Here is a 27,193-nt window from a genome sequence, read left to right on the forward strand (position 1 = left end):
TTTTTTACATACCTTATAGTTTTAAAGATATTTGGTAAAAATAAACAAAAATCTCATTTTTGAAGATGTATTTTAATTTCTAAATTTTGACATACGCTGATACACTGAAAGAAATCTTTGATAAGATCAACTAACGTTGATTGAACAGTGATTAATTGAATTTTATAGTTACTGGTACCAAAAACTTAGTTACATTTAACAAAACTTTTTGTAATTTGTTGTATGAAAATAGTTATTTGGTTAAGGCTACAAATTATTTGGTCAAAAACAACTATGTATTTATAGTAATTATAACTATAAAACTTATTTGATCACTATTCAACCAAACGTTACCAGACATTTTTCTTAGTGTAGTAAGGTCAAATATTATTTTAGTATTCTATAACATATTTAAAGCCCATTAAAATCAACGAGATACAATTCCGATACGGTTTCTTTGTGAATTGATTCTGCTTTTCCCGTAGAAAGACTATCTAACGGCGGGAGGGACTCTCGTTTCTCCAGATACTTACAAAGTCAGTCAGTTTTAAACACTTTAAATAATCGTGTCGAAACGTTTCTTAGTCTCGGTGTCGTAATTACGAGTTAAAGATTGACGTGTCGATGGAAATATTTCATTGCGCAAATTTATAATACAATTTAATTTTATACCGTAAACAAACAATACTTTATAATAGCAACAATATAACAAAATATTCTTAACAAAATACTCGAAATATTATAATAACGTGAACGTAGAAATAACGTGTACGACGAAATTGATCGATGAAGACAACACGAATAATTCAAAGAAACATCTTTTTTAATTTAATATATAAATATTTTCAATTATCGGTGACAATACTTTTTTAGTTTTACCTAAAAAAGTAGGAAAAAAGGCATTTCTTTTATATCAACAAAAGAGGTTTGTATTTATTCAATAAGAAAATGCGTTACACGAATGAAATGGTTAATTATAAATAAAAAAAGGGTAATTTTTGTAAAAACTCTTGCTCTACAATATTGAGTGCACTAATATTACACTATGTATTATACAAAAATGTTTCATTGCTCTTATATCTCACATGGACACGTTTTTAGCCGTTTCTATTATTTTTCTGCCCTTTTCTTGCACTCTCTTACAAAAATACTTCACCATTTTTAGCAAAAACGACTAATTCTATCTAGTAAAAACTTCATTCAACATAATAAATATAATATAATTTTATTTTTAAATCGCAAATTTTCTTAAAAAACAAATGGTTAAAGTAAATTGCATATGAATATATCCGAGTAGAAATAACGTGTACTTATGCACAGAGAAAAAGATTACATTTATTTCTATTTGGTTTACATTTGTTTCACAGAAACAATATTGCTTAAGCTAAAGTAACAGTATTTTGTTTGAATACAAATAATTTAAAAGATTATCCGAGAAAAAGTTTTTCACATATAATCATATGTAATGTATCATCTTGGCGCAATTATTCAAAATATTCGTCATTTTGGGATACTCTTATTGTACAATATTCAGAAAATTTGCCTACGAGAGCTTTTGTATTTTAATAAAGGACCTCGCACAATCTTTATGGAAAATGGCCCCAGGTTAAATTGACTGTAACTGAAGTGTTGTTGTCCTCGAGATTCTGAACAAAAGTCTCAACGAGCATAACTCTCTAAATCTAGTACTTTTCCGTCCAGAGACGTGTGAAATGATTGTACCATGCTTCTTCAAAGCCAAGTATATATTTACAATTGCAGTCAATTTAACTAGAGGCCATTTTCCATAAGTTTTCCATTGTGCGGGATCTTTTGTTGAGCTTGTTAAAACTTTTGCAGGCAATTCTGATATTAAATAATTCGTTGAAAAGATATTGAAACTTCTCAGAAACTTTAGGAATTATGAAACGGGATTATGAAAAGGTAATTTTTCTCTTGATTTTTTTGTTGGCGTTATTTATAGGATTATTACCAAATTATGTATTTACGAGTCTACGGAAAATTTTTTTAAATTTTTTATTAATAGTAGAGATTAGTTAGAAAAAAAAATTAGCTTAAGGGAATATCCATTATTAAATCTACAGGATATTAATTTTCTAACTGTGTTTGGATCTTTTTCGATCCGAATACTTTAAAAAATTCTCGTGACATAAGAGTATTATTAACAAAAGATTAATTATATTTAAGTTTTGAAATTTTTCTGAATTTTTGTAATATTTTGACACATTTTAGTAAATAGAATAATTATTACAATATGCAAGATTGTAACAATACTCTAATATCACGAGAATTTCCCAAAAATGTTCAGATCGAAAAAAAACCCGAACACGGTTAGAAGGGTAAAAATGTGTTCAAAGATTTCCTAGTGATATAAAGGCATGGCCGTAGCCAGGGGAGTGCTGGAACCCTCTAACATTTTTTTGGCATCCTCTAAACAGAACAAATAACGACAAATGTATCTTTACACAATCGCACACGATTGGTGTATGAAATATACAATTCGTCTTATCCGCTAGATCTAGAGTGATGCCTTAAATTAAATCCGATAGCATGCAGTAGCATATGGAGAGGACAGCGCGAATCGCGTAAATGTGCACATACAAATATGGGCACGGTTCTTGCTTGTTTGTGTTACCTCCTCCCATGCTATTGCATACCGGGCAGTTTCTGGCATCATTGGTAATTTTTAATGTTAAAAGTTTATTATTTTATTTGTATGCATAAATGCACTAAAAAACTTTTTTTTGTTTATACATAGATATAATACGTTAATATTTTGTTTTTGTAATTTTTATATTAAAATATTTTATTTTTCAGTTTTTTAAAAAAGTTTTAAATTAATGTCCTAAAATGTTATTTTGATTAAATTGCAAGCCCCTTCTACTTTTTCTCCAAGCACCGTCACAAAATTTGTTCTAGCTACGGCTCTGTATAAAGGTAATACTAAAACTTTCACACGAAGGATGTGAAAGTTATTTAAACTCTTACATCCTTCATTTCACCAGGAAAACGTCAACACGTTATTAATATTACTTAATAATGAATACACTTTTAAATTAATTTTATCTACTATTAAACAAAGATTAAAGAAAATTTTCTATAGACCTGTCAATAATTTTGTAAATAAGTCTAACCTACATCATCTACGGATAAAATCAAGAAACAACATCCTTTTCAGAAGTACTCTTGTATTCCTGTATATTCCTGGAATTTCTAAAATGTTGAAATTTAAATATTATAATTAAATATTATATTTAAATATTTTTTTTAATAAATCATTTAATATTTGAATTACCTACCAAAACTTAAACAATTTCCGCAAATGTATTAAAACACAAAAAAAATTATATGTCCAAATTAACAATCTAATATTGCACACTCACGCACGCGTGCGCACATATAGACGCACACATACACACACGCATGCACGCACACACTCGCACACAACACGCGCGCGCGCGCACGCACGTACGCACACACATACACACAAAAGAGAACCGATTAGACAATTTCCGTACGGTACACCTTGGGTAATGCCAAAGCCTACTGTATACTTCAAAACTTCATAACCTGAAAAATACTTATTGAGATACTTCAAATATTTAAGGGATCCGAAAATTTTCGGATATATGTTAAACAACTCAAAAAAATAATATATTCTACATTTATTGCTCACATTTTTTTAGTACATAAGTAAACAATTCATTTTATGTTAATAGTATAAAGAGTAGAAAACACTCATATGACTGCTTCAGCAATCAATAATAAATCCCGATTAAGAGGATGCTATACTGACGGAAATTACCAACCATTACAGTGTTCATTAATTTTTGAATTGGCTTTACAGATCACAAAATCCTTTTGCAAAATAAAAGTACGCACCAAAACAAAGTCTGCTCTGGTAAATTTTATGAGAAAATCGATCAAAAAGTTAAAAATTCATTTATTTTCGACTCGTGGATCTGTCAACCAAGATTAATTTTTGTTATTTACTGACGTTCTGTAGCTCGTATGTATAAAATGAGACCAGGGCGGACTTCAGAAAACTCTAACAAACAACACTGACTGTGTATCGTTTCAGTCAACAACCTAACAAAAAAGTTTAATAGGTGAACAGCTGTACGTGTCCAAATTTCGCTTAGCGTACGTAAACGATGGCAAGAAGAGCAGTGGCTGTAGTTAATAGGTCTTTTCGCAGATGGCGAAATAATCGAAAAACAAAGACAGATCTATGCGTTGGACAAAGAGCGATAGCCTGGTCTCCCTCGAAAAATAATCTGCAATGCCGACGTCGAGGAAGTTCTTCGGTCACTATAGCATCCTCTTAAACCCCATAACTTTCTCTGGTGTACAAATAATTATTGTTTTTTGCTTTTAGAGGATCTTTTCTAATAATTAATTTAGACGTTGCATCAGAACGAAAAATCGACTACTTTTAAGATCTTCCTTTCTTTGAATTTAACAAAATCAATTAAATTTAAAAATCATTTTGTCTGAGTATTTTTGAGTGTTAAAAACATGCTAGTAAAGTCTGTGTAAATTTGACAAGTAAAAACGTATATTCAACTATGAGTACAAGATATTTGTTTTGCACTAATAAAAATTTACATTGTATATTTTAAAATAGCACGATTTAGTAAAGATTATAATTATTATGTAATTGAAGGACAAAAAACAAAAAAATCAGCACACTAGAAACTTTCGATGCTTTCTCGTGAATACTTCAATATTACATCATACCATTCATCCATGAAGAGTAACTATTAAAACATAGTTAAGTTAGGCGAAATCCGCGAGTATCCGACTACCCACTTTTCGTGGGTAAAAGAGGAATGTGATAATGGTTGTCACTCATCAACTAAAACATAAATATTGAAAACAATTATTCTACTAAAAAATACTCATATATATACTTACATATACCTAATCATTGTATTTTCTTTGCAATAGATTGCTTGAGAGTGTTAGAAATAAACATGTAAATGATAGAACCGGCTAAAAACGGACTAAAAACGTATGAAGTATAAAAGAGGTAAAATATTTTTATAAAAATAACCAATAAGTTTTACATTCAAAGCCTAAATGTCGTATTATTGATAATTACTGAAATTATTTATTATTACAAATTCTTTTCATTCTATATGGAGATAAGAGCACAGTAAAGAAAATTTACGTAATAATTTAATGTAGAGTAAAAACCGTATATTTACCAAATTTGAAGTTATTTTTAAATAATGTTCGCAGTAAAACGATTTATTTATATTTTTAATTTATTATTAAAGTAGGGTATGTATGAGAGTTCTAACTCAGGGGGATTAAGGGAGGTCGGGTGTGCGGGGGGGGGGGCTTGTAGGCGCGGAGAGTATGCGAAAGGGTATGACATCACGTGTGATTCGACGGTATGTATCCTGTTTACATAAATAATCGGAAGGAACATGGAGTGAGACTCGGCGCGTTGCGTATTTTGTTTATATATACATCGGGAAAGAACATGGACCATGTTTATATCTTTCGTGTCACCCTCGTTACCGCCAGAGGGAAGGGGGAGGAAATATACGTTGGAATACTTGTGAGTAGAGTTCTATATAAAAAGAGATTGATGTCCGAAGCTCTGATTGGTAATCTGATTGATACTTGATTGGCTAAGCGAGCAGCCATATTGTGATCACAGCTGTTTGCAGAATGATACGAATGGTGTTTGATGACGTTAGAGCGGTCCCAAAATGGCGGTGGAAGACTCACAATCAATTGGATACTGAAGGTTGTGATGGGGGTTCGATGTCGCTTCTCTCTTTATATAGGAATCTACTTGTGAGTGATAATGCGGCTAAATTTCATAATTGCGGAGAGAGGGTACGTGCAGGTCTTAACGCGAGTCCGCCGCTGCCATTCATCACCCGCAGCCGCTGCCACCCGCTAGCATTCATCACCACCGCTGCCTCCCACACACCCGACCTACCTTATTGCCAATGAGTTAGAACTCTCATATATATCCTACTTATTAAAATTGTATCTTTTTTTTGTAAAATGTGAATTTAATAAACATTTACTTTTTTGTATTAAGGCTCCTGAGTACTCGCCGCGGTCATACTACGGTCGTGACATCAGAAGCAAGAAATTGCGTGAAATGACACGTAATATTGTCAAACATGCCATTTATAAATAAAACCAATTTCGATAAAACTGACTAAGCAGATGGCTTTAAAACACTTCTAAATATCGGTCACGACTTTTTTCGCCTCAGTCAGTAAATAGTCGTAAAAAGCATGTAAAGTGAAGCTATTGAAACAGGAAAACACACGGTCATGTAATTTTGTCAATTATGCTATTTGTAAATAAAGCCAATTTGGATAAAACAGACTAATCAGATGGTTTTAAAATACTTGTAAATCACGGTAAGGACTATCCTTTTTTTGCCTAACAATCAGTAAATAGTCGTAAAAAACACGTAAAGTGACGCCTATTTAGACAGGAAAACACACGGATAGCTATTGAAAGAAATGAAAAATGTACTTTTATATGTAAAATTCAAAGAAACTTTACTCGCGGTTCACTTTTACGGATTTGGTAAATACGAGACAAGTCATATTTTCACAATAAAACACATAACAACAAAATGACATGCACGACAACATCTCATCGTCAATCTGTCACGTTTCACGTGTATTAGTTCTAGTTTTGTCCGCGACCTAATGTCGCTACCGTCAACGCGGAGTTCTCGGCTGAGGAGTCAGGAGCCTTAACACAACGTTTACGCTTACTTCAATAATCTTTATTATAACCCAATAATAACCCCGTTCTTCTGAAAATTGATTTTATTATTGTACAGGTATTTATCCGATTTTAATAACAAAAAAAAAGAAATAAGAGGACTACTACAGGCAAAAGCCCTATAATGTTGTATCGCCAACATCAATTTACTTGGTACATTTGTACAAGCTTAGTTGCGTTATTTTGTGTGTCTGTACATACTCAGGAATTTAATGGTACTTATATTCAAACGTTGTCCGCTTATGCCATTGCTTCGAAATCCGATATTCTTAATTCAACCTGTGGAACAGAATTACAGAACTTCCGAGATGCTATTAATAAACGGATATTGTGGAGTTTAAAAAGTAAGTAAAATTCTTAATTGTAATCATACTGATATTAATACTTCAATTTAAATTAATTTGCACAACAGTAATTTGGGATAAGAAAAATTTGAAGTATTTCAGAAATAATATTTTTAATTTATTATATTCAAAGATTTATAAGTATTAGAAGTTATAATAAAAATTATATACTATATAATTAGCGTTTTAATTCTGAGTTCTTATTTATTTATTTATTTGCAATCTGATTAATATAGTAAATATAAATATGATTTCTAAAATATTTGATAAAATAAATACATAATATTTATAAGAAGATAATGTTTCATTTGCGTAATAGTTTTATACACTTTAAAAAATTTTTGCTTGCTTAGTAAACGAAAGCAAGAAAGCAAATTTTCCGTTTCATAATGTTATCTAAGCAAAAAATTTGCACAATTTAAAGTTATGCCGCTAGGCTATGCTCTTTGGGATTCTTTTACATAATTAATCAGAAAATTAACAAACTATCTAATAATAAATCTAATAATTACCTGATATTTATTTGTTTTAAGTAAATAACAATCTAATTTTTGCTTTTATTAGTTTTAGATTCCAGTGGCGGATTTAAATCAGGTTTTCTTTACGGAAATAATTATTGGCTAGGCAGTCGTAGTCAATGTCTCGATACGATGAACATAAATCTTCCTATGACATCAGGGGAAATATTAAATAACACGCAGTATCGTGACCCGCAACAAGAAATTCCACCTTTTGAAATTAATTATTTTGTTGCTTATTTTAGGCACAATAGTTCATTTCAATATCGCGTACATTTATATGAAGAGGTAAGCTTATCAAATAGTTATCTAATAAACAAAATAAAATGATGCCTTCAGATATTGTTTTATTTTAGGATGTAATAATGCTAGGACTCTGTTTGCCAGCATCGTGCTCTACAAATGATCTAAGTTTTATTTTGGACAGAATATTACATGACAGAGTCTTAACGAATGATCTTTATTTCACGAATATTTATCTGATTCGAGTTAAAGATCTAAAAGGCGATGATAACTGGTTATCCGGTGGTACGTTACTTTTTATCTGGTAAGTCTTGGGGAAAAAAATGACTATTATTTCACAATACGGACACAATAATAACATTATCCGACACAAAAAAACTGTGAAATCTTGTCAAGATATCCTACTAGATATTGCATTATTTCAAGATCCGCATTTAACAAGATGTATAGATATTGCAAGTTTAAGTGAAACGTATTTTAACATCATTTTTTAAATATCCGTAATTATTGCTGGCTACAGTAAAATCTTGATTTATCAATCAGGTTTATTTTAAAAACCTATTAAAGATATTTATAAGATTTAGCTGATCGAGAAGTATCCGGAAAAAAACGTCTAACATAATGGCTTAATTTGCACCAATTATTTAACTCTTAAGCGGACGCGTGATTTTTATAACGTAACTGGTCCAGTCAATTTGATTACCTACATTTTAATTTATTTATAGGGCAGAGTGGGCTAAATCCGTTTACCAAATAGGATCTTTTTAATTAAAATGAATAACGATCAAATTAAGCAGATTTGAGTGCCATTTACAATGTGACATTTATAGAATAAACGCAAATATGTATTTTCAGCCACTACTTAAAAAAATTTTTTAAAACAAGAAAATCCTGTAAATTGTTATTTAAAAGGTGTTAAAATTTTGAAAGATAATTGATTTAAGATAATTGAAAACTATAGAATTTAAAAATATCGAGCATTTTGTGATCACTTTTGCGATTTATTGTAAAATTTTTTCCAAAATTCGAAAAAACTGTCGGACTTTTACATCGGAATTACAACCTGATCGTAGCACCGATAATCGGCCGGTCAAATATAGTCCTAAAAATTAGTAAAATATTATGAGCCATCAAACTTGAAATAATTGAATTTTATTAATTTTAACTTTAATTATATAATAACGATACCAAGAAACGTTTAATTATACATATAAACTGTAACTATAATTTTCTTTTTTTTAATAACATTTTTATATTTGACTATCAAATTGCTCGTTTTTACTCAATATTAAGAAAACAATACACGAAAATCAATTAAAATTTTATCTAAAAACTGGTAAAAATAAAAATATCCAATTTGGATCAAGGGATGGTTTGACTTGGAACCAGTATCAAATCGGACTGGAAAAAATATTTTTACATTTTTCATTATAGTTCAACACAGATGAGAAATACATCAAAGTGATCCAAAGCAAAAATGAAGGAAATTATTTTTTGAACGACACCTTTAGTTTTACGATCGAACTTGATTTATGTTTTATAAAAAACAAAAACTGCAAATAGGTTTGACTTACTCCACTCTCCCCTATATTATATACAAACAAAACTATTTACTTTTATTTATAAGTAATTATAAATTAATACATATTTTACACAAGTTTACATGAAATAATAATTTACAAATATTTGTAATTTAAACAAATTTATATGTTTAAAAATATTTCTTTAACGTTTTGACAAATAAATTTAAAGCTTCCAAGCTAATAAATACACGTAAAATGATCAAATAAATTTTGATTATTATTACACTTCAAGTTAAGATATAAACACAATATATTATGAGTATTGCTTAAATATAATTAAAAACCAATAATAATTCGGCATGTAACATAATATTGTAGTATTTATATTTTATAAGTACATGTTTATTTCATTATTTATTAATTTTTTAAAGCATTTTATTACAAAAAACTGAAAACTAAAAATAAACTTTTATGCAATATTCTAAACTTGCACAGAAAGTTACGTGTGTGGTCGTTCGAGGGTCAAATTGATCCGATGGATAAAAGAATTGCTGTTTGTAGATAAGATATTCGAACATTATTAATGCTACTTGGCTGAAGCCAAGACTAAAGTGTAGAAAAAAGATATTAAGAGCGGTAATGTTGTAAACAAAAGCGAAATAGAGAAACAATAACTTATTAGTGTGTCTGGATCAGTTTGGTCACGCGTTTGCTTAAAGATTAATATGTCTATAATACAAATAAATAAAAGAATATTCTATTTAAAATAAAAAAAAATATTCTATTTACAGCATATGTTTAGGATTTTGTTTCATGACAACAATTGGAACGATATATGACATATTCATCTATCAAAAATATTTTAAAGAAAATGAAATGAATATAATTGATGACAGTAAGTATGCGTGTTATATAAAAATGCGCTCATGTTTTTACTTTAAAAGTTACTAACAATTTTGACTACACATTTTATCTTTTAAATATAGATTGACGTTCTTGAATTAAATTTTTAATTTTTTATTAAACTAAATATTAAATTTTTATTTATTTAATTAGTTATCTATAATCATTACGTTTTGCACAATTATTATTTTAAATAATTAATAATTCACAGAATAATGTTTTTGCTACATCTTATGTACAGTTTGGTGCAATAATTTGAAGAGCCTAGTAGATGGCTGACTTACCGACGCATATATAATGTTAGACTGTGGCGTCGATAAGTCAGCCATCTACTAGGCTTTTCGAATCATTGCACCGCACTATACAACTTCTTCGTACGCATATATAATTTTGTTTTGTTTAACATTATTTCTATATTTTTTCACTTTTACATTTGTGTATACTAAAGGTTTCAAATTATCATTTAGGTATCAAAGGTGTATCCAAAGAAATGGAAACAAAACTAAAGTCTTCGCATTGGAAGAGTGTAATTAGCAAAGTATTAATATGTTTTTCCGCTTACACAAATACGAAGAAAATATTTAGTACGAAATTAGATGTTGACGCAATAGCAGTCATTCACGGCATAAAAGTTTTAAACACGTTGATCGTAATTGCAATACACACTATAGCTTTTGCACTAGATTCTATCGGCGAGTAAAATTAAAAAATATATCTACAAAATGAATACTTTTTCATGTATCGTTTTTCATATTTTGCATATAACAAAAATTTCTTTTTGTTCACAGATAATAAAGTATGGATGTGGAGAATAAGTGAGAATTATGGTGGTTATTTATTTGATCCAATGATTGGAGCTGTAACAATCGATAACTTTCTTTTTTCAAGTGGATGTGTCTTAACTTATTTGTATTTAAAAAATAAAACAAACAAAATACTGATCAAACCAATTCAATACAGAGAAAAATTAACTGAACTTTTTAACTATATAACAAGAAGATTTCTTCGGTTTGTCTTTCATTATATTTATTTGGTGGACAATAAGAAAATAATAATAAACGTAATAAAATTATTGCAGTAATCAGTGAAATAAAATCATATGTTTATGATAAGTAAAGCTTAAAAATTAATGTTTTATTTGCAATATGTGAACAATTAATTGCATTTTTTTTACTAATCAACCATTGAAATTTTATTAAGGCTGACACCAACTTATATGATGGTGATGGGAAGTCTGTACTTAATCTCGAATTGGTTTGACAAGACATCGCAAATTTATATGTACGAGAGACCGCACGAAACTTGTGCAAAGTACTGGTGGAGAAATCTTTTGTACATAAATAATCTTTTTGGTCGCGAAGCAATAGTACGAACACATTTGAAAATCATTTTAAATTAAAATAATACAGTTACAATAATACGTTTGAATATAATACATTTATTTAAAATTTTTTTTACAGTGTATGAACTGGAGCTGGTATCTAGCTATTGATATGCAATGTTATATAATAGCTACAATGCTATTAATTTTATCAACTATGTAAGTAATCAAGTATAGTGTAAAAGAGGTTAGGGCTTAAGAGGCAAGTTGGCACTGCGTTCCATTTATGCATAACTTTAAAAGTGAAAGGGACAAAGAAAAAATTACAAAGTATTTCTTTTTTAAGACAAGTTTTCATACTTTCAAGGTGACATACTTTTCTCTAAATTTTATTTAATTCGTACATTATAAGTTCTGGTTTTCTTTAACATACATGTATTACTACATGTATTTCTTACATATGTATGTATATATTTAAATAAGTGTATATTGCGAATTTCAGGTACTTCTACGCCGCTGTTATGATATTGGGTGCACTTTTATTAAGTTCCATTATTTTTACGGGTTATACTTCATATGTTTATGCATATGTTCCAGCGTAAGTTACTAAAGTATTTTTGTTTAGTGAGAGGAGTTACTCACAAAAACTTTTTATTGTTGTAGAATTCATGAACTGTATCGATTCACAAACGTTTTATATTTTCCAACATGGATGAGAATAAATTCGTATATTATTGGTATAATTACAGGATATATTTTAACAAAATTAAATAATAATTTATTCTGGAAGAAGGTTAAGTATATTTTTTATATAACATATTAAAAAAATAAACATTAAAGTAATTATTGTATACATAAACTACTAGTTAATTATTATTTTTTTATAAATTAATTAATACCTAATATAATAATGCATAAATAAGAACACTATATAACAATTTAATATATGTTTCAGAAAATTATAATTCTGTGTTGGTGCTTCTTTTGTTTTGCTAACGTTTGTAACGTTTTCATATTATTTATGATTTACAACAAGCGATATGTATCCGTTTCAATCATTGCTATTTATATGGCTTTGCATAAAACTCTTTCGGGCATTAATATAGCATGGATTGTAATAGCGTGCTCAACCAAACACGGAGGTATGTTTATTTATTATTATATAAATGTTATCGAAATATTACATGTTTAATATGTATATACAAATATGCATACAAACAGATACATGCACAAACATACAGAGTGACTCAGGGAAAATGTGACAAGCTGTTGTTTTCGAAAGTATGCATCATAACAAAAAATAGTTCAGACGATATTTGTATAGTTCAAGAGGCTTAGACAATCAAATTACATAAAAATAAAGCTCTTTATTATGAGTCAATTGCGAAGAAAGGAAAACATACCCAGATTTGTAGATAAAAGAAAGATTGGTATTAAATATATATATATATATATATATATATATATATCTATTTAAAAAATGGTGTGGCAAAGGATGACCACATAAGAATTTGAAGAAATGTTTTCTAACTTTTGTAACAGAATTTTAAAAGTGAGAAAAGTGAGATTTTTTTATGGAATGTTGTTCGTCAGATTCGTAGTTTCTGGCTGAACTTAAAGAAAACAGAAATCCCAACAAAATTATTAAAATGACAGCCAAAGAATAGTGATTTTTTATTTAAAAATAATTTTTATTGCAAAAAAACGAGATTTAAAAATTTTGTTTAGAAAGAACTCAAATTTTTATGTACTGTATCAGAAGTTTGGCCAAAAATAACACATGTTCTATATATCCTTGAATTTGTTCAAATCTTAACCTCCATCTATTTGTAATCAGGGTAAAACAAAGAAAAAGAATTTAAAAAAAAATGCGTATATATATGTTACTGTTAATTTAATTAATTGGTTATTATACGTAGCGGTTAACATGAATAATTCTCAATTTGTTTGGTTAATATGATTTGTTGGATATTGCAGCGGTATTGCAATAGGTTAAAACTATTGGGAAACTGATTGTGATGAAAAGTAGTGTATTTAACAAAAGATTACATGTGTGACTGACGGTTGACAAAAGGCGACTAACTGACTAACCGGGAGGTGTGCGTTCCGAAAGTAACTAAGCTTTTACAAATTTTTCTACCTACAACTCTATTTGTCAACGCCAACGCCATAAACTAAAAAACATAATGCCTCGAGATTACTTATCTACATGATTAATAGAAGAAATTAATCAAATTTACCGTTTTTTAGTGATGTTAATATACCAATGCATATTATAAACAATTCCCAAAATTAAACGGTTATTTTAATCAATCATTTTATTTTATTTTCTCGATAGTCTGAGGTTGTTTTCCAACAACGGAATAGTCAAACACTATGACACAGTGTTACATAGTGTTGACTTGTAACGTGCTACTTAGCTTCTTTACTTCACTTTTAATTTCAACGTTACATTTTATCGTTAAAATGTAATATTGATACTATGAGCTCAAGTAGTACGCAAAGTAGCGTTGTGAAATAACATTTTATAAAATTATTGCTAAAATCTTTTGCTTTACTGAAATGATGAGTATAAAACAAATTAACTTAAGGCTCCTAAGTACTTGCCGCGGCCATATTGAAGTCGTGACGTCAGAAGCGAGAAATTGCGTGAAATCATACGTAATTTTATCAAACATGCCATTTGTAAATAAAACCAATTTCGATAAAACAGACTAAGCAGATGGCTTTAAAACACTTCTAAATATCGGTCACAACTATCCTTTTTTCGTCTTGCAGTCAGTAAATAGTCGTAAAAAACACGTAAAGTGACACCTATTCAGACAGGAAAACACACAGATAGCTATTGAAAGAAGTGAAAAATGTACTTTTATGTATAAAATTCAAAGAAACTTTACTTGCGGTCCATTTTTATGAATTTGGTAAATACGAGACAAGTCATATTTTCACAATAAAACACATAATAACAAAATGACATGCACGACAACATTTCATTATCAATCTGTCACGTTTCACGTGTATTAGTTTTAATTTTGTCCGCGACGAAATGTCACTACCGTCAATGCGGAGTTCTCGGCTGAGGAGTCAGAAGTCTTAGCAGGCAACAGATGTCTGCTTTACAACAGAATTAATTTTTACTAACCTTCTTAGTATATGACAGACTCATAAATTTTATGTAAAATACACTATATTTAAAATATAATAACGTTAGAATCTTTCGCCTTACTAATTTATGAGTCTACATACTAAAAAAGAAACATATATGATGCTAGTAAAAATTATTTTTGTTGTAAAGCAGACATCTGTTGCCTGTTTCAATTTAATCTGTTTTATACTAGTCAATTTAGTAAGGCGAAAGATTTTACCAATAATTTTATGAAATGTTATTTCACAACAGTACCTTGCCTAGAGGTCTTTACTAATCTTATAACGTATTCATTTTTAGTATTTATGGTAGACTCATTAATTTAGTAAGGCAAAAGATTTCAGTTAAATGATGTTTACAGCAAAATACTTTATGCAAATGTTATAAATAAATAAAATAATTTTTGTCGTTGTAAAGTTCCTTAGATAATGGCATAAAAGTAAAATAATCAAATAAATACAGAAGTATTTAAATGTATGGTAAGTTGTACTAAGTAATAGGTGGAGATTATAATAAACATTCTACCTTATTTTTTCTTTTATATTTTCAGTCTTTTAATCCACTAATTATATTGTTCACTTGTCCGTAGACATTATGCATACATGACCGGTTTCTTTGATTAATTTGAACGTTTTTGCTTTCATTAATCATATTTACCAAAACTAGCGGTTATTATGCATATTAACTTGTTATTACACACATGTATAATAACCGTCTTAATCAAATTTAATAGAGGGAAAAAGGGCATCCATTTTTATTTTATTGAATAACTTTGTTTAGAATTAATATTTTCTATTGAAACTTGAACGATTACATTCGTCAGTGTTGTTTGACAGATTCTAGACTTAAAGTAATGAAATATTTATTATTTAGAACGTGATTTATAAAAATCTCATACACTGCATAATCGATGGAAGAAAACAAGTGGTTGTAATATCCATAAAAATAATTTTAAAAAATTAGTTTAGTTTAAAAGAAACACAGTACCTTGTTACAAAATTATATATTTTTAATTTTCCATTGTTTAGATTTTTCCTGATTTAGAATTTTCCTGCGTTCAGAAGCTTGGGAATTACCATTAGAAATTTTATTAAAAATATTATTTTATCCCTGTTTAACATTAAACAAACATAAAATGATATCTTTAATGTTTCTAAACACCGCTCTTTAGAATGACAATCGATTGATCAAAGAAATATTTCGATATAAAAATTTTGCTTAAAAAATCATACTAACAAAATTCCATGTTATTGTTTTAACTTTGTATAACTCAAAATGTATATGGCCAAATAAAAAATTAAATAACAAAAAAACACTAGAGTGTATGTACCTTCGTGTAATAATACACTCACGTTTAAGAATAATGATGAAGTGTATTTAATTAAAGGTTAAAAGTATACCTTGAAAAAGTTTAAAAGTGCTCAAAAGTAAAAATGCTTTATAACAATTGTCAGTCATTATGCATTGGCATATTAGCATCACTAAAAACCGGTGAGTTACTAAACGAATAACTGCATAAGTAATTGTTCGAATACATCACCTAATAACGGAAATAATAGGAGTAGCCATATTGTCGACAATAGCCATAATACACTTTTCTCCTCTACCTTTTTTTTCTATCTACATGCTAGCAATGAACATTGTTTAGAAGGATAAATTTGGATGTGCTTTTATTTCTTTGCAATAGATTTGTAACAAACCGCCTTTCCGCTTCCCCCTCGGACCGTTCACCGTTCCGGGCTGTCCGGCCGAACAACCGCCGGACAGCAAAAACGCATAGCCAATAAGACACGCAAACACCGGCGTAGCGCGCGTTGACGCATCCGCACGTGAGATCTCCGTGGCAGATCTCCGCGCGCACGCGCTCGACCGGAGTGGCGACCGCCGGACCGATCTCGAGCGGCGGGGAGACCCCCACCGACTCCGTACCGTTCCGTACCCCCGCACCGTCCCTGCCCACGAGATTCGGGTATATAAGCGCCGCCGCTCCGAGAGTCGAGCGGTCTTCTTCTCCGTCCGCTCTCCTGTCCGTAGAAGAAGTCCTCCTAGTGCTCACAGGGAGTTAAGCGCCTTAGCTTCCGTCAAGAAGTCTTGACAAGAGCCGTCCGCCTTCCTGAAACCGCCGGTTAACGGGCTCAAGTCCACCTTGGGCTCCACCAGGTGATCCTGGTAGTCGGCAATTCCCGATCCGCCGTGCCCGCTTGGGTATCGACTCACGACCTGGGGTGTGGAGTTCCGCGCCTCTACCAAGAGCTCTTGGCGTGAATCGATCACCACCGCCGAACATCGCGGTATTAACCGCTTCGCGTCGGGAATCGCGATCCGCGTACAGCCGCACCGCGCGCGCGTCATCTACGGCCGTGGCCGCGGCCTTCGGCAAGGCCACGGTCTGCGTGCGTCAACAAACGATTCCGAGTTCCCGGAAACCTCGGCGCAGGAATTCTACGAACCGAGCCGTGTACATAGCTCCGTATCCGATACCGCGTCCAACACGTTTGTAAATACCGTTCGTCCGTCCGCGCGCTCCGTTTTTCGTCTGTCCGTCCGCGCGTATTCTTTAAGTTCTGTTGCGTCTGTCCGAGCGTCACCGCCATCCGTCCGTCCGCGCGTCGTGGCTAAGCCACTCCGCTACTCCACTGTACAACTATCTTACGCGAAATAAACTCGCTACTTTTATACCATCCAAACCGAAAAGTCTAGTTCTCTTGGCGACCCCAATCCACGTCCTAGTCCGCCGCGCTCGCGCCGCCCCATGCGCGGAAAAAGACGGGTCGTTACAGATTTTCTCATAAAGAGAAGCTTTATTTTTAACTGTCTAATCCTCTTAAAAAATAGCAAACGGTAAACAATAAATAACGGTAAAATTAATTTTCTCGAACAAATGTATAGCATAATAGGAAGAGCATAATGCTTTACCACATTACCGTATACATAAATATGGCACATTCAGGCCCAAGGTTAGAAAATTGAGCAGGTAAAATAATTTGTACATTTCAATGTAGATAAATGTAATATAATATTAAATCAAAACAGTATATTAATATAATTAAATTACACACTTTCTTAAAAAATTTTAAATCAAACTGTTTGACGGTATTATTTCGTGAATCAACAATTGCGATGATATGTTTTGATGCTAATCACTTGAATCCGCTGGTATTACGAATCTGCACGAGCTTAAGTGAGCAGTGGAAAAAGTGATTCCCATTTTAAAATATTCAAAATAATTTTTATACAACCTTAACATAGATTTGAAAGTTGCAAAAGTATTTATTGTTACATTAATTTTACGTACATTCTTACTTAGAAAATACATATAATTGAATATAACAATACACAATTGTTTCTTATTACATATAAAAATGTACTAGATTATGAATTAATAATTTGACAAAATTATATGAACGATTTCGTCGTCATCTGAAATATAATAATAACAATTATTATCATTATTATTATCATTATCGTTATCGTTATCGTTATCCTTATCGTTATCGTTATCGTTATCGTTATCGTTATCCTTATCGTTATCGTTATCGTTATCGTTATCGTTATCGTTATCGTTATCGTTATATTTATCATTGTCATTGTCATTGTCATTGTCATTGTCATTGTCATTGTCATTGTCATTGTCATTGTCATTATCATTATCATTATCATTATTACACTAATTTTATAACATATTCTAAAATTCATGATATTTACCTGTTAATTTGATAACGGGGATCTTCCGTTGATTGCGCAGTGCTGGCACATCCATGTCCAAATCCACGACTTCAATTCGCGGTCTCCCTAAAAAATTTTTATATTTAAAATTTGATAAAATTTCTAATATTCAATTTTCAACAAGAGACAGTTTGCGTTTTGTGCTATTAGTGAATGCAAAGTTACTTACGTGTGACTACGGCGACTTTGAGCTTCTCTTGTGCGCGTCGCCGTCTCATCACGTATGACGTTGGTTCGCCCGAAAGTCCGCACCACGCGACGACGCCGTATCGGTTCAACACGAACTACGGGTCTAACAACTGCAAAATAAAAATATTAAATAATGTCTAAAAAGCACTCGCATTAATAAGTTTACATTAACTAGATTTTTTACTCGATTTACATTAACTTACCTTCTCTTTGCACTCGATTTTCATGTTGTCGCAGGAAGTTAGCTATGAGACCCCCCGCATCATTTTCGTAAAATGCATTGTTCTGACATCGCATTTCAACGTGACGCCAAATTATATTCTCCAGCGTCACGTTACCGTTGCATTGTCCCACCCTGTGCATTGCACACAGTAATGTGCTGGAGCATTTGCTCGCGAACTCGTCGAACAATGCATAGTTCGATGCGTTATCGTCCGTTAATTTCTCAAAATAATAAGCCTTCACTATTGTTTTGTTCATATTACACGCGACGAGAAAAAATTTGGCGATGTCATCGCGCAACATTTTCGCAATGTGAAATTTCTTGACCCTATGCAGAATCACTCACAGTAACGTTCGCTCGCACCTGCGCTTGTCGTAGTAAACGAAAAACTTTCGACTTGCAACGGGAGAGTACGAAAGCCGAACTAACGCTTAGCTTTCGTGTAACTTAACTTATACCTTGTAGTTTCTATTGTTTTTAAAAATGTGGTAGGGAAAACTTATCTCAATAACTCCGCCTTCTCTCAACCTGATTTTTGAAATTTTCAAAAGAGTCTAAAAGTTAAAATTTATTTTGTCTTCGACTCCATATTCTTTAGTCTTAAATTTATTCGTATAATCATTATATCCTCGCTCTTTCCTTCTAGTCAACATACAAAAAATTTGTTTCCGACTGTAGTCCATCAAAAGATAATACCACTATTTTTCTAGAAACAAATTCAAAATTAATGATCCCTTTTCTAGAATACAAAATCATATTTTCTTCACAGTACCAACATTTTAGAAATTCACTCTAAATGTACTGTTTACCTGAAAAAGCCGGATGTGAATTGTTTGAATAAGTTCTAATAGGTATTCAGTATACGTAGGTAGTGCGGGGCATTAGAAACTTTTTTGAAATATCCAAGCAAAATTAAACAAAGAAATTATTTGAAGGACTATTTTCTTAGAAACTAGAAAACGAAACTTGTGTTCATTCCTGTTTTGTTGATTCCATAACGACAAAAACTTCATATTGTTTTTGTCATAAATCAGTCTCTTTTTGTAGTTTCCAAAATTTAATTTAAAAGAAATCTTAGAAAGTTTATTTTCTAAAACTACAAAACAAAATTCATGCTTATTCCTGTTTTGCTGATTCCATAATGACGATTCCATTGATGCCCCATAGCTGCCCATATACTACTATTACTATTCGAGATCACATTGATATTGGGTAATTATTTACTATAGGGGACCCAGTTCCAATCATGTTGATCTTGACATATGTTATAGAGGCAAGGATACTGAACAACTTTTCCGTATAAATTAATTAGCGCTCTCCTACAGATTTCGAGATATACTTAGAGAAAAAAAACAGTTTTTCTTAATTATTTCAGAAAATATTCATTTTAGAAAAAAATATATTAAACAAAAAATGAAGCTTATAAAAAACTCTACAAATAAGGTTCTATACACATTTTACTAACTCCAAAATTTGAATTTTTCAGAGATTTTTAAAATAGTTTTTTGATTATAACTTCAGTTGTTATAATCAAAAAACCATTTAAAAAAAAATTGGAAAAATTCAAATTTTCATATGTCGTACAGAGAACGCGTGGGCAAGGGAGGGTCTCCGTTCCTCCCCCTACACCCCCACCTCGTATTTTTTTTAACCGAACCTAACTCTATTTTAGTTACAATTTAGCCATAATTTCAAATCTAATATCGCAACGTGGTCAATTGAATATCCTTGGCCAAATTACAACAAAAATAGGATTAGGTTAGGTTAGGTTAGGAAAAATACGGGGTGGGGTACGGACGGACCCCCTCCCCCGCCAACGCGTTCTCTGTGGCATATGAGTTTTCAACTTTCCACGCAAAACAAATTCCTCATTAAATGTGTGAGTATATGTGTGGTTATTAAAGAAAATGAATTATTAATGAAAATGAAAGGAACTCATTTTAAAACAGTTTTTCTATTATGACGACTAAAGTATTGAAATTAGATAAAATATGTATATGACCTTTTTTGTAGAGCTTATTAAGCTTCATTTTTTGTTTAACCCTTTTTTGTAAAATAAATGTTTTGAAATAATTAAAAAAAACTGTTTCTTCTTTTTCTAAGTATATCTCGAAAACTATACGAGAGCGCCAATTAATTTATAAGGAAAAGTTGTTCAGTATCTTTGCCTGTTTAACATATATCAAGGTCAACATGATTGAAGCTGGGTCGCCTAAAGTAAATAATTATTTGATATTGTAATATGCTATTTAATATCCTGCAATTTTTGTATGAAATATATTTCTCAGAAATGCTAATTCTTAACGAAATATTCAATTATCCAGACTTTTGACCCACCCTGCATATACATGTATTCTTACAACACATATTATCGTACAAATATCCTAGAACAGGGGTGCCCAACCTCTTTACATCTATGAGCTGCTTTTTTTTAATAGAGCAACTTTGCAATCTACCTATGTATGTGTAAGGTGTAAGAGAAAAAGTACAAAATTATATAATATAATAATAGACGATCAGATTAACAAACCAAATTAAATAAACAATTTAATTTAAGTTTTTAATTTTTACACTAATTCAGTAAACAATTATGTAGGAACGTTCTGGCTGTACTTAGCCTTCATCATCCTATAAAATTCATTTTAAATTAAAATACAATTAAAATGTTTAATATTAAAAAAAAAAATTTTTTTCCTTTGTTTTATATATCTAAAAATAAGAAATTTTCCCTAAACTATGTGAAATTGTCCCCATGTGTCGCATACCGTCTGTGATTTTTTTGATGGCAAACGGGCAACTTCGTGCATCGGATGCAAATTTGCGTGTGTGCGTGTGTGTGTGCAAGTGTTGTTGATCCGTCCCTTCTTTTAATGAAAAGAGTCATAACCCAAGCAGCAAAATTTTTCTTATATGATGAATTTCACAAAATCACTCGCGGCTTCATATGTAAGTTTATTTGACAAGCGTAGTATTAGTCACGTTTGTTATCTGTATATTAACGATAGAGTTATTGTTTTACATGAATTATAACAAATTTTTGCCGTGGATAAATTAAAAAACTTACTTGAAAAGGTATTCGGGCAATAATTATATGAACGTTCGCTATCGTCGACGATCTTATTATCGCCGAGACAGACGGAGCACAAGTGAGGCAGAACCGTTGAGCAAAAGTCAGTAACGTATATCTGTGTTGTCTTTGAACGAGTCAAGTAAACAAAAATAAGAATCATAAAGTTCTGTTTTATTCTGTGAGTTTAGTCCGTTTGTTTGTTGTTTCATATGTATCATTTCCAAAATTATTCTTTTATGGTAATTTTCTTCAGTGTCAAGAATTTTTATCTCCTTCCAATTGAAGGAGTGGTCAAAAAATATTCTATAGTTTGTTATAACTGACAATGAGTGTTTTGAAGGGTTGAGTTTAATATTATTAATATGCTCTTTTGTTCTAGTTCTCAACTGTCTCTTCGTCTGCCCTACATATGTGGCATCGCAATTATTGTAAAAAATCTTGTAAACGACATTGTAACTGCAGTCACTCTCCATTTTGTCTTTGTGCACTTTGATAAAATTGTTAATTTTGTTTATGCATCTGTAGCCAATTGTAAATGTGTTTTTATCTAACAAAGATGCTGTTCTTTCAGAAATATTTTGAATATAAGGGACGACAAGGAATTTCTTTGTGTTCTCATCTTTTTTTGTTTGGTCTTGATCATTTTTGTCTCTGATAGTGATGGGTGCAAGTTTTGTATTTAATAAATTTTTTATTCTTATTCCGATATATTTGAAAATAAATTCCAGAGAATATCCATTTTTTAAAAGTAGTTCGATAATTAATTTCAAATTTATTTGTTGGAAAGTAGGGTGAAATAACAATAGCGCTCTATTCACTATACCATAAACTGTTCCAATTTTGTGGCATATTGGGTGATGAGAAAAAAATGATAAGTAACGACCAGAAAAAGTTTTTTTATGAAACCAATCGATAATGATTGTATTGTTAACTATTTTTAATAAAAGGTCCAACAAATTTAGACTACGGTCCTGTTCTAATTCAATGGTGAATTGTAGTCTATTATGAAAACTGTTAAACGTCTTAAGAATAAAATTGATTAAATTCGCAGGTGCTGCCATAACAATGTCGTCAACATAACGGTAGTAAAATGGTATTTTTAAATTTATTGAATTTAAAGCCTTTTCCTCTAAATTGTGCAACACAATATTCGCTATAATGAATAATAAGGGTGATCCCATTGGTGTACCAAAAGTCTGTTTGTACAAAACGTTATTTAAGGTGAAAAACGTGGAAGACAGTATAAATTTCAAAGCAGATACAAATTCATCATGTGGGATCTTTGTATTGTTCTCTATTAACGACCATCTCCTGCGAATACTGTCCATTGTCAAATCTAAAGAAATATTTGTAAACAGAAACGTCGCATCTAAAGATAATGAGATATATTCTTTACTAATTTTCACTCCGGACAGAGACTTTGCAATATCGAAACTGTTATAAACTTGTCTAGTATCAAGAGCTAAGCTGTTGTTAATGATCTTATGTAAGAATTTTGCAATCGGATAAAGAGCCGTGTTTACCGAGGAGACAATGATTCTAAGGGGATAATTCTCCTTATGTACCTTAGAAAGGCCATAAGCTTTTGGAATTGTGGAATCACTTGGATGAAGAGAGAAATATGATTGTTTTGATATATAATCTTTGTCATACCACCTTTTTATTATAGTATTTAGATCTTTTTCTACTTTTTTTATGGGATTATTTTTGACTACCAAATATGTTTCTTTGTCATTGAGGATTTGTTCCATATTGTTGATATAACCTAATCTGTCCATTGCTACAGTGATGTTACCTTCTTCTGCACTTGTAAATATTACATTCGATGAAGGCTAAGTAGATGAAGGCTAAGTAGAGCCGAAACATTCCTACATAATTGTTTACTATATTATTGTAAAAATTAAAATCTTGAATTAAATTGTTTATTTAATTTGGCTCGTTAATCTGACCGTCTATTATTATATTATGTGCCTAATCACAATATGAGCGTTCCCCTAAGCTTTTTATTATACAAAATTGTACACACACATATATATATATATATATATATATATATATATAATTTAACCGTTTATTAAACATATTAATAGGGATAGGTGTTAAAACTATAAACAAATTAATAAAAAAAAGATTAATATAAAAATGATAAATTTTATAATAGAATTCAAATAAAATAAAAATCAAAGTATGAACGTATAATAAAATTTTAAAAAAGTAAAAAATAATGCAAATATTAAAGAGATCTTTGACATTGCGTTGACTATTCTAACAATTCTTGCAGTGCTATAATTTTTTAAATTTACTTGATTGCGATCAACTAAAATAATGATTTTAAATAGACGTACTTAATTAAAGCAGAAAAAAAAGATCTACCAAAAAAATGTTGCAATCGACCGATAAGTCGCGATCGACTGGTTGGGCACTCCTGCTTTACAATATTCACAATACAGATATGATATCTTCTGCTACTAGATATATGTATATGAATGTGTGCATACGAGGTGTGTTCAAAAAGTATCGCGAATTTTGTGTTTTTTCAAAAATTATTTATTTATTCATGAATATCTATTTTGTCCCCTTCAAAGTAATCCCCATGAGATATTATACACTTGTGCCAACGGTTTTTCCAATCTTCGAAGCACTTCAAAAAATCATTTTTTTTTATCTTGTTCAGCTCCTCCTTCGATGCCGTCTTTATCTCGTCAAGCGTAGCGTAACGTCGTCCTTTCATGGGCCTCTTCAGTTTAGGGAACAAGAAAAAGTCACAGGGGGCCAGATCTGGGGAATACGGTGGCTGCGGCATCATTAGTGTGTTGTTTTTGGCCAAAAAGTCGCGCACAAGCAACGATGTGTGAGCAGGGGCGTTTGGTACGAATTTCGCGGCGACCCGTCTCATGCCCAAATCCAGGGACGGCGCAACAATATAGGCAAACTAGGCGATCGCCTAGGGCGGAAAAACTTGGGCGGGCGGCATTTGTGATTGTTCCGGTTCGAAAGCGTCACATGATACCATATAATACCAATCGAACATTAATACATTGTCGTTATTGATAACAGTGACGTCTAAAAAGTTGATTTTATATATATTAATTATGTAATATCCTAAGATTTCTAAGATAAAATTTAACAGGATTTATTTATCGCAGTGATACAAATCATGAAAGAAATTTAGAAATCTTGTAAAACGCAAAGAAGTTTGGCTAGTTTTTATGTCAAGTATATTTAATATTTTTGTGTTTTGCATATATGTATGTACATGTACGTGTGTTTAATTATTCCTTAATTATTGTTACATTATTATTACCCGAATCGGTATATAAAGATTATGCCTAGTAGTGAGGATGTACAGAGATGTATTTTAGGGGCGATACTCGTTCTACAAGCGCGGGGGGGACACAGTCTAAATCTCGACCGCGTGCTTCCTGCTCCAATTCCTCAGACGGAGAGTGCTCCGATCCGCACGCATACGCGCGCACGTCGTGTCTCTTTACCACAGCGCCACGTAGTATGAACATACGCGTGGCGCTCATACTTTCGCGCTTCTGTTATGAATTTACCATATACATAACAATTATATTTAAAATGTGTATTGCGTGCTCTGAGAGGGGGGGGGGGACACATATTATTCATTCGCCTAGGGCGTCAATTCTTCTTGCGCCGGCACTGCCCAAATCATTGATAAAAATCGAATGGCACGAGCCAATCGATATGTTTAGGTCCTCAGCAACTTCTCTAACGGTGATTCGACGATTGGCCAATACCATTTTCTCCACTTCATTAATTTTTTCGTCTGTTGTTGAAGTGCTCGGGCGTCCGGAACGCTCTTCGTCGTTCACATCTTCTCGGCCTTCTGAGAACATTTTGTACCACCGATAAACGTTGCTTCGGTCCAAGGTAGCTTCTCCGTATGCCACAGTCAACATTCGGAATGCATCCGCGCACTTAATTTCGTTTTTCACACAAAATTTGATACAGGTTCTTTGATCCATTTTTTTGAATAGGTAAAAATCGAAGACGATACAAAACACGTGCAAGCAAAGCAGCTGTCAACAATTAAGTGAACATTCAAAATGGCCGAGCTTGTCGGCATAAGTGAGAGACATGAGTACCAACATAACGCCACAAAAAGATCGAAATTCGAATATACGTAACCCGCGAAAATTCAAAATTCGCGATACTTTTTGAACACACCTCGTATATGTGTGCTTATGTATATAGGATATTTCAGAAACATTGTAATGTATTATATTTTATATTTTTTGTCATAGTATAAAAATCTCTCATTCTTATTATCGTGTGGTTGTCTTTGTTATAGGCATTGTCAATAAATTACTATCGTTCAAAGGCTGGATCCCTTTTAGCAGACTCACGTATTGCGTATATCTTTTACATCCTCTCATCATACGATCGATTAGTTTATACAATGAAACATCAATTCATTTTGAACTTCTGCCGACTGTAAGTATGCGAATATAAAAACTTCAATATTATTAGAAAAATGTATTAACTTTATTTAATCTTTATGCCCAGATTGTTTTAGCAGTGGGATACATTGTAATCAGTTATTTTTGCGCTTACGCATTGTCTTTGATAGTAGAAATGCCTTGTCTCCTATTAATGCGAATGTTTATATACCGTGATACAATGCCTAAAAAAGTATTGTAATTTTCATATAAACACATAATACTACAAATATGATATCATATGGTGCATGTCAAAAGTTCAGAAACAGTTAAATGTTTCCGAAAATATACCGTTTAGAAAGAAAAGGTAAAAATGTTTTTAAATTATGAAAATGTTATATTTTGAAGCAATTACTGAAGATGTGAAAATTTGTATCCTTATGGAACAATTGGTTTAACTAAAAGAATAAATAAAAATAAAAAGTTAAATAAATAATGGTGTGTATTATCTTGTATATCCTCATAAAATCCTCATATTCCTCATTTTATTGTACTCTTCCTTCATACATTGAATACAAATAAAGAAAAGCAAATAAAATTTATTATAATTTATTTTAGTAGATACATTATCAAGACGGATGTACTTATACAAAGGATCATTGATTGATGAAAAACTTCGTAAAGATTATAATTGTTATCAGAACATTAAATAAAACAAGTTTATTGTAAATACAGTATAAAGGTTTACACAGTTGCAATTTACACACAAGTATCAATCTGTTGATGTTTCGTAAATCGTACGTGTTCGAGTTAGTCGAGTTTGTCGGTAAAACTG

General features: G+C 31.3%; 1 protein-coding gene across 1 annotated transcript; it reads left to right on the forward strand.

Moving 5' to 3' along the window:
• Positions 1-6,762: 6,762 nt before the first annotated feature.
• On the forward strand, positions 6,763-26,770 carry LOC105192925 (nose resistant to fluoxetine protein 6-like). Its single transcript, XM_039449272.1, has 13 exons — positions 6,763-7,094; positions 7,659-7,900; positions 7,969-8,159; positions 10,170-10,273; positions 10,749-10,930; positions 11,033-11,289; positions 11,482-11,647; positions 11,742-11,821; positions 12,105-12,200; positions 12,266-12,395; positions 12,558-12,744; positions 26,271-26,413; positions 26,486-26,770. Exons 1-13 carry the CDS (start codon positions 6,875-6,877, stop codon positions 26,618-26,620), a joined length of 2,133 nt encoding a protein of 710 aa, XP_039305206.1. The 5' UTR covers positions 6,763-6,874; the 3' UTR covers positions 26,621-26,770.
• The last annotated feature ends 423 nt before the right edge of the window (positions 26,771-27,193 follow it).

The sequence above is a fragment of the Solenopsis invicta genome, chromosome 5 (genome assembly GCF_016802725.1).
Source record: "Solenopsis invicta isolate M01_SB chromosome 5, UNIL_Sinv_3.0, whole genome shotgun sequence".
NCBI classification, from domain to species: domain Eukaryota; kingdom Metazoa; phylum Arthropoda; class Insecta; order Hymenoptera; family Formicidae; genus Solenopsis; species Solenopsis invicta.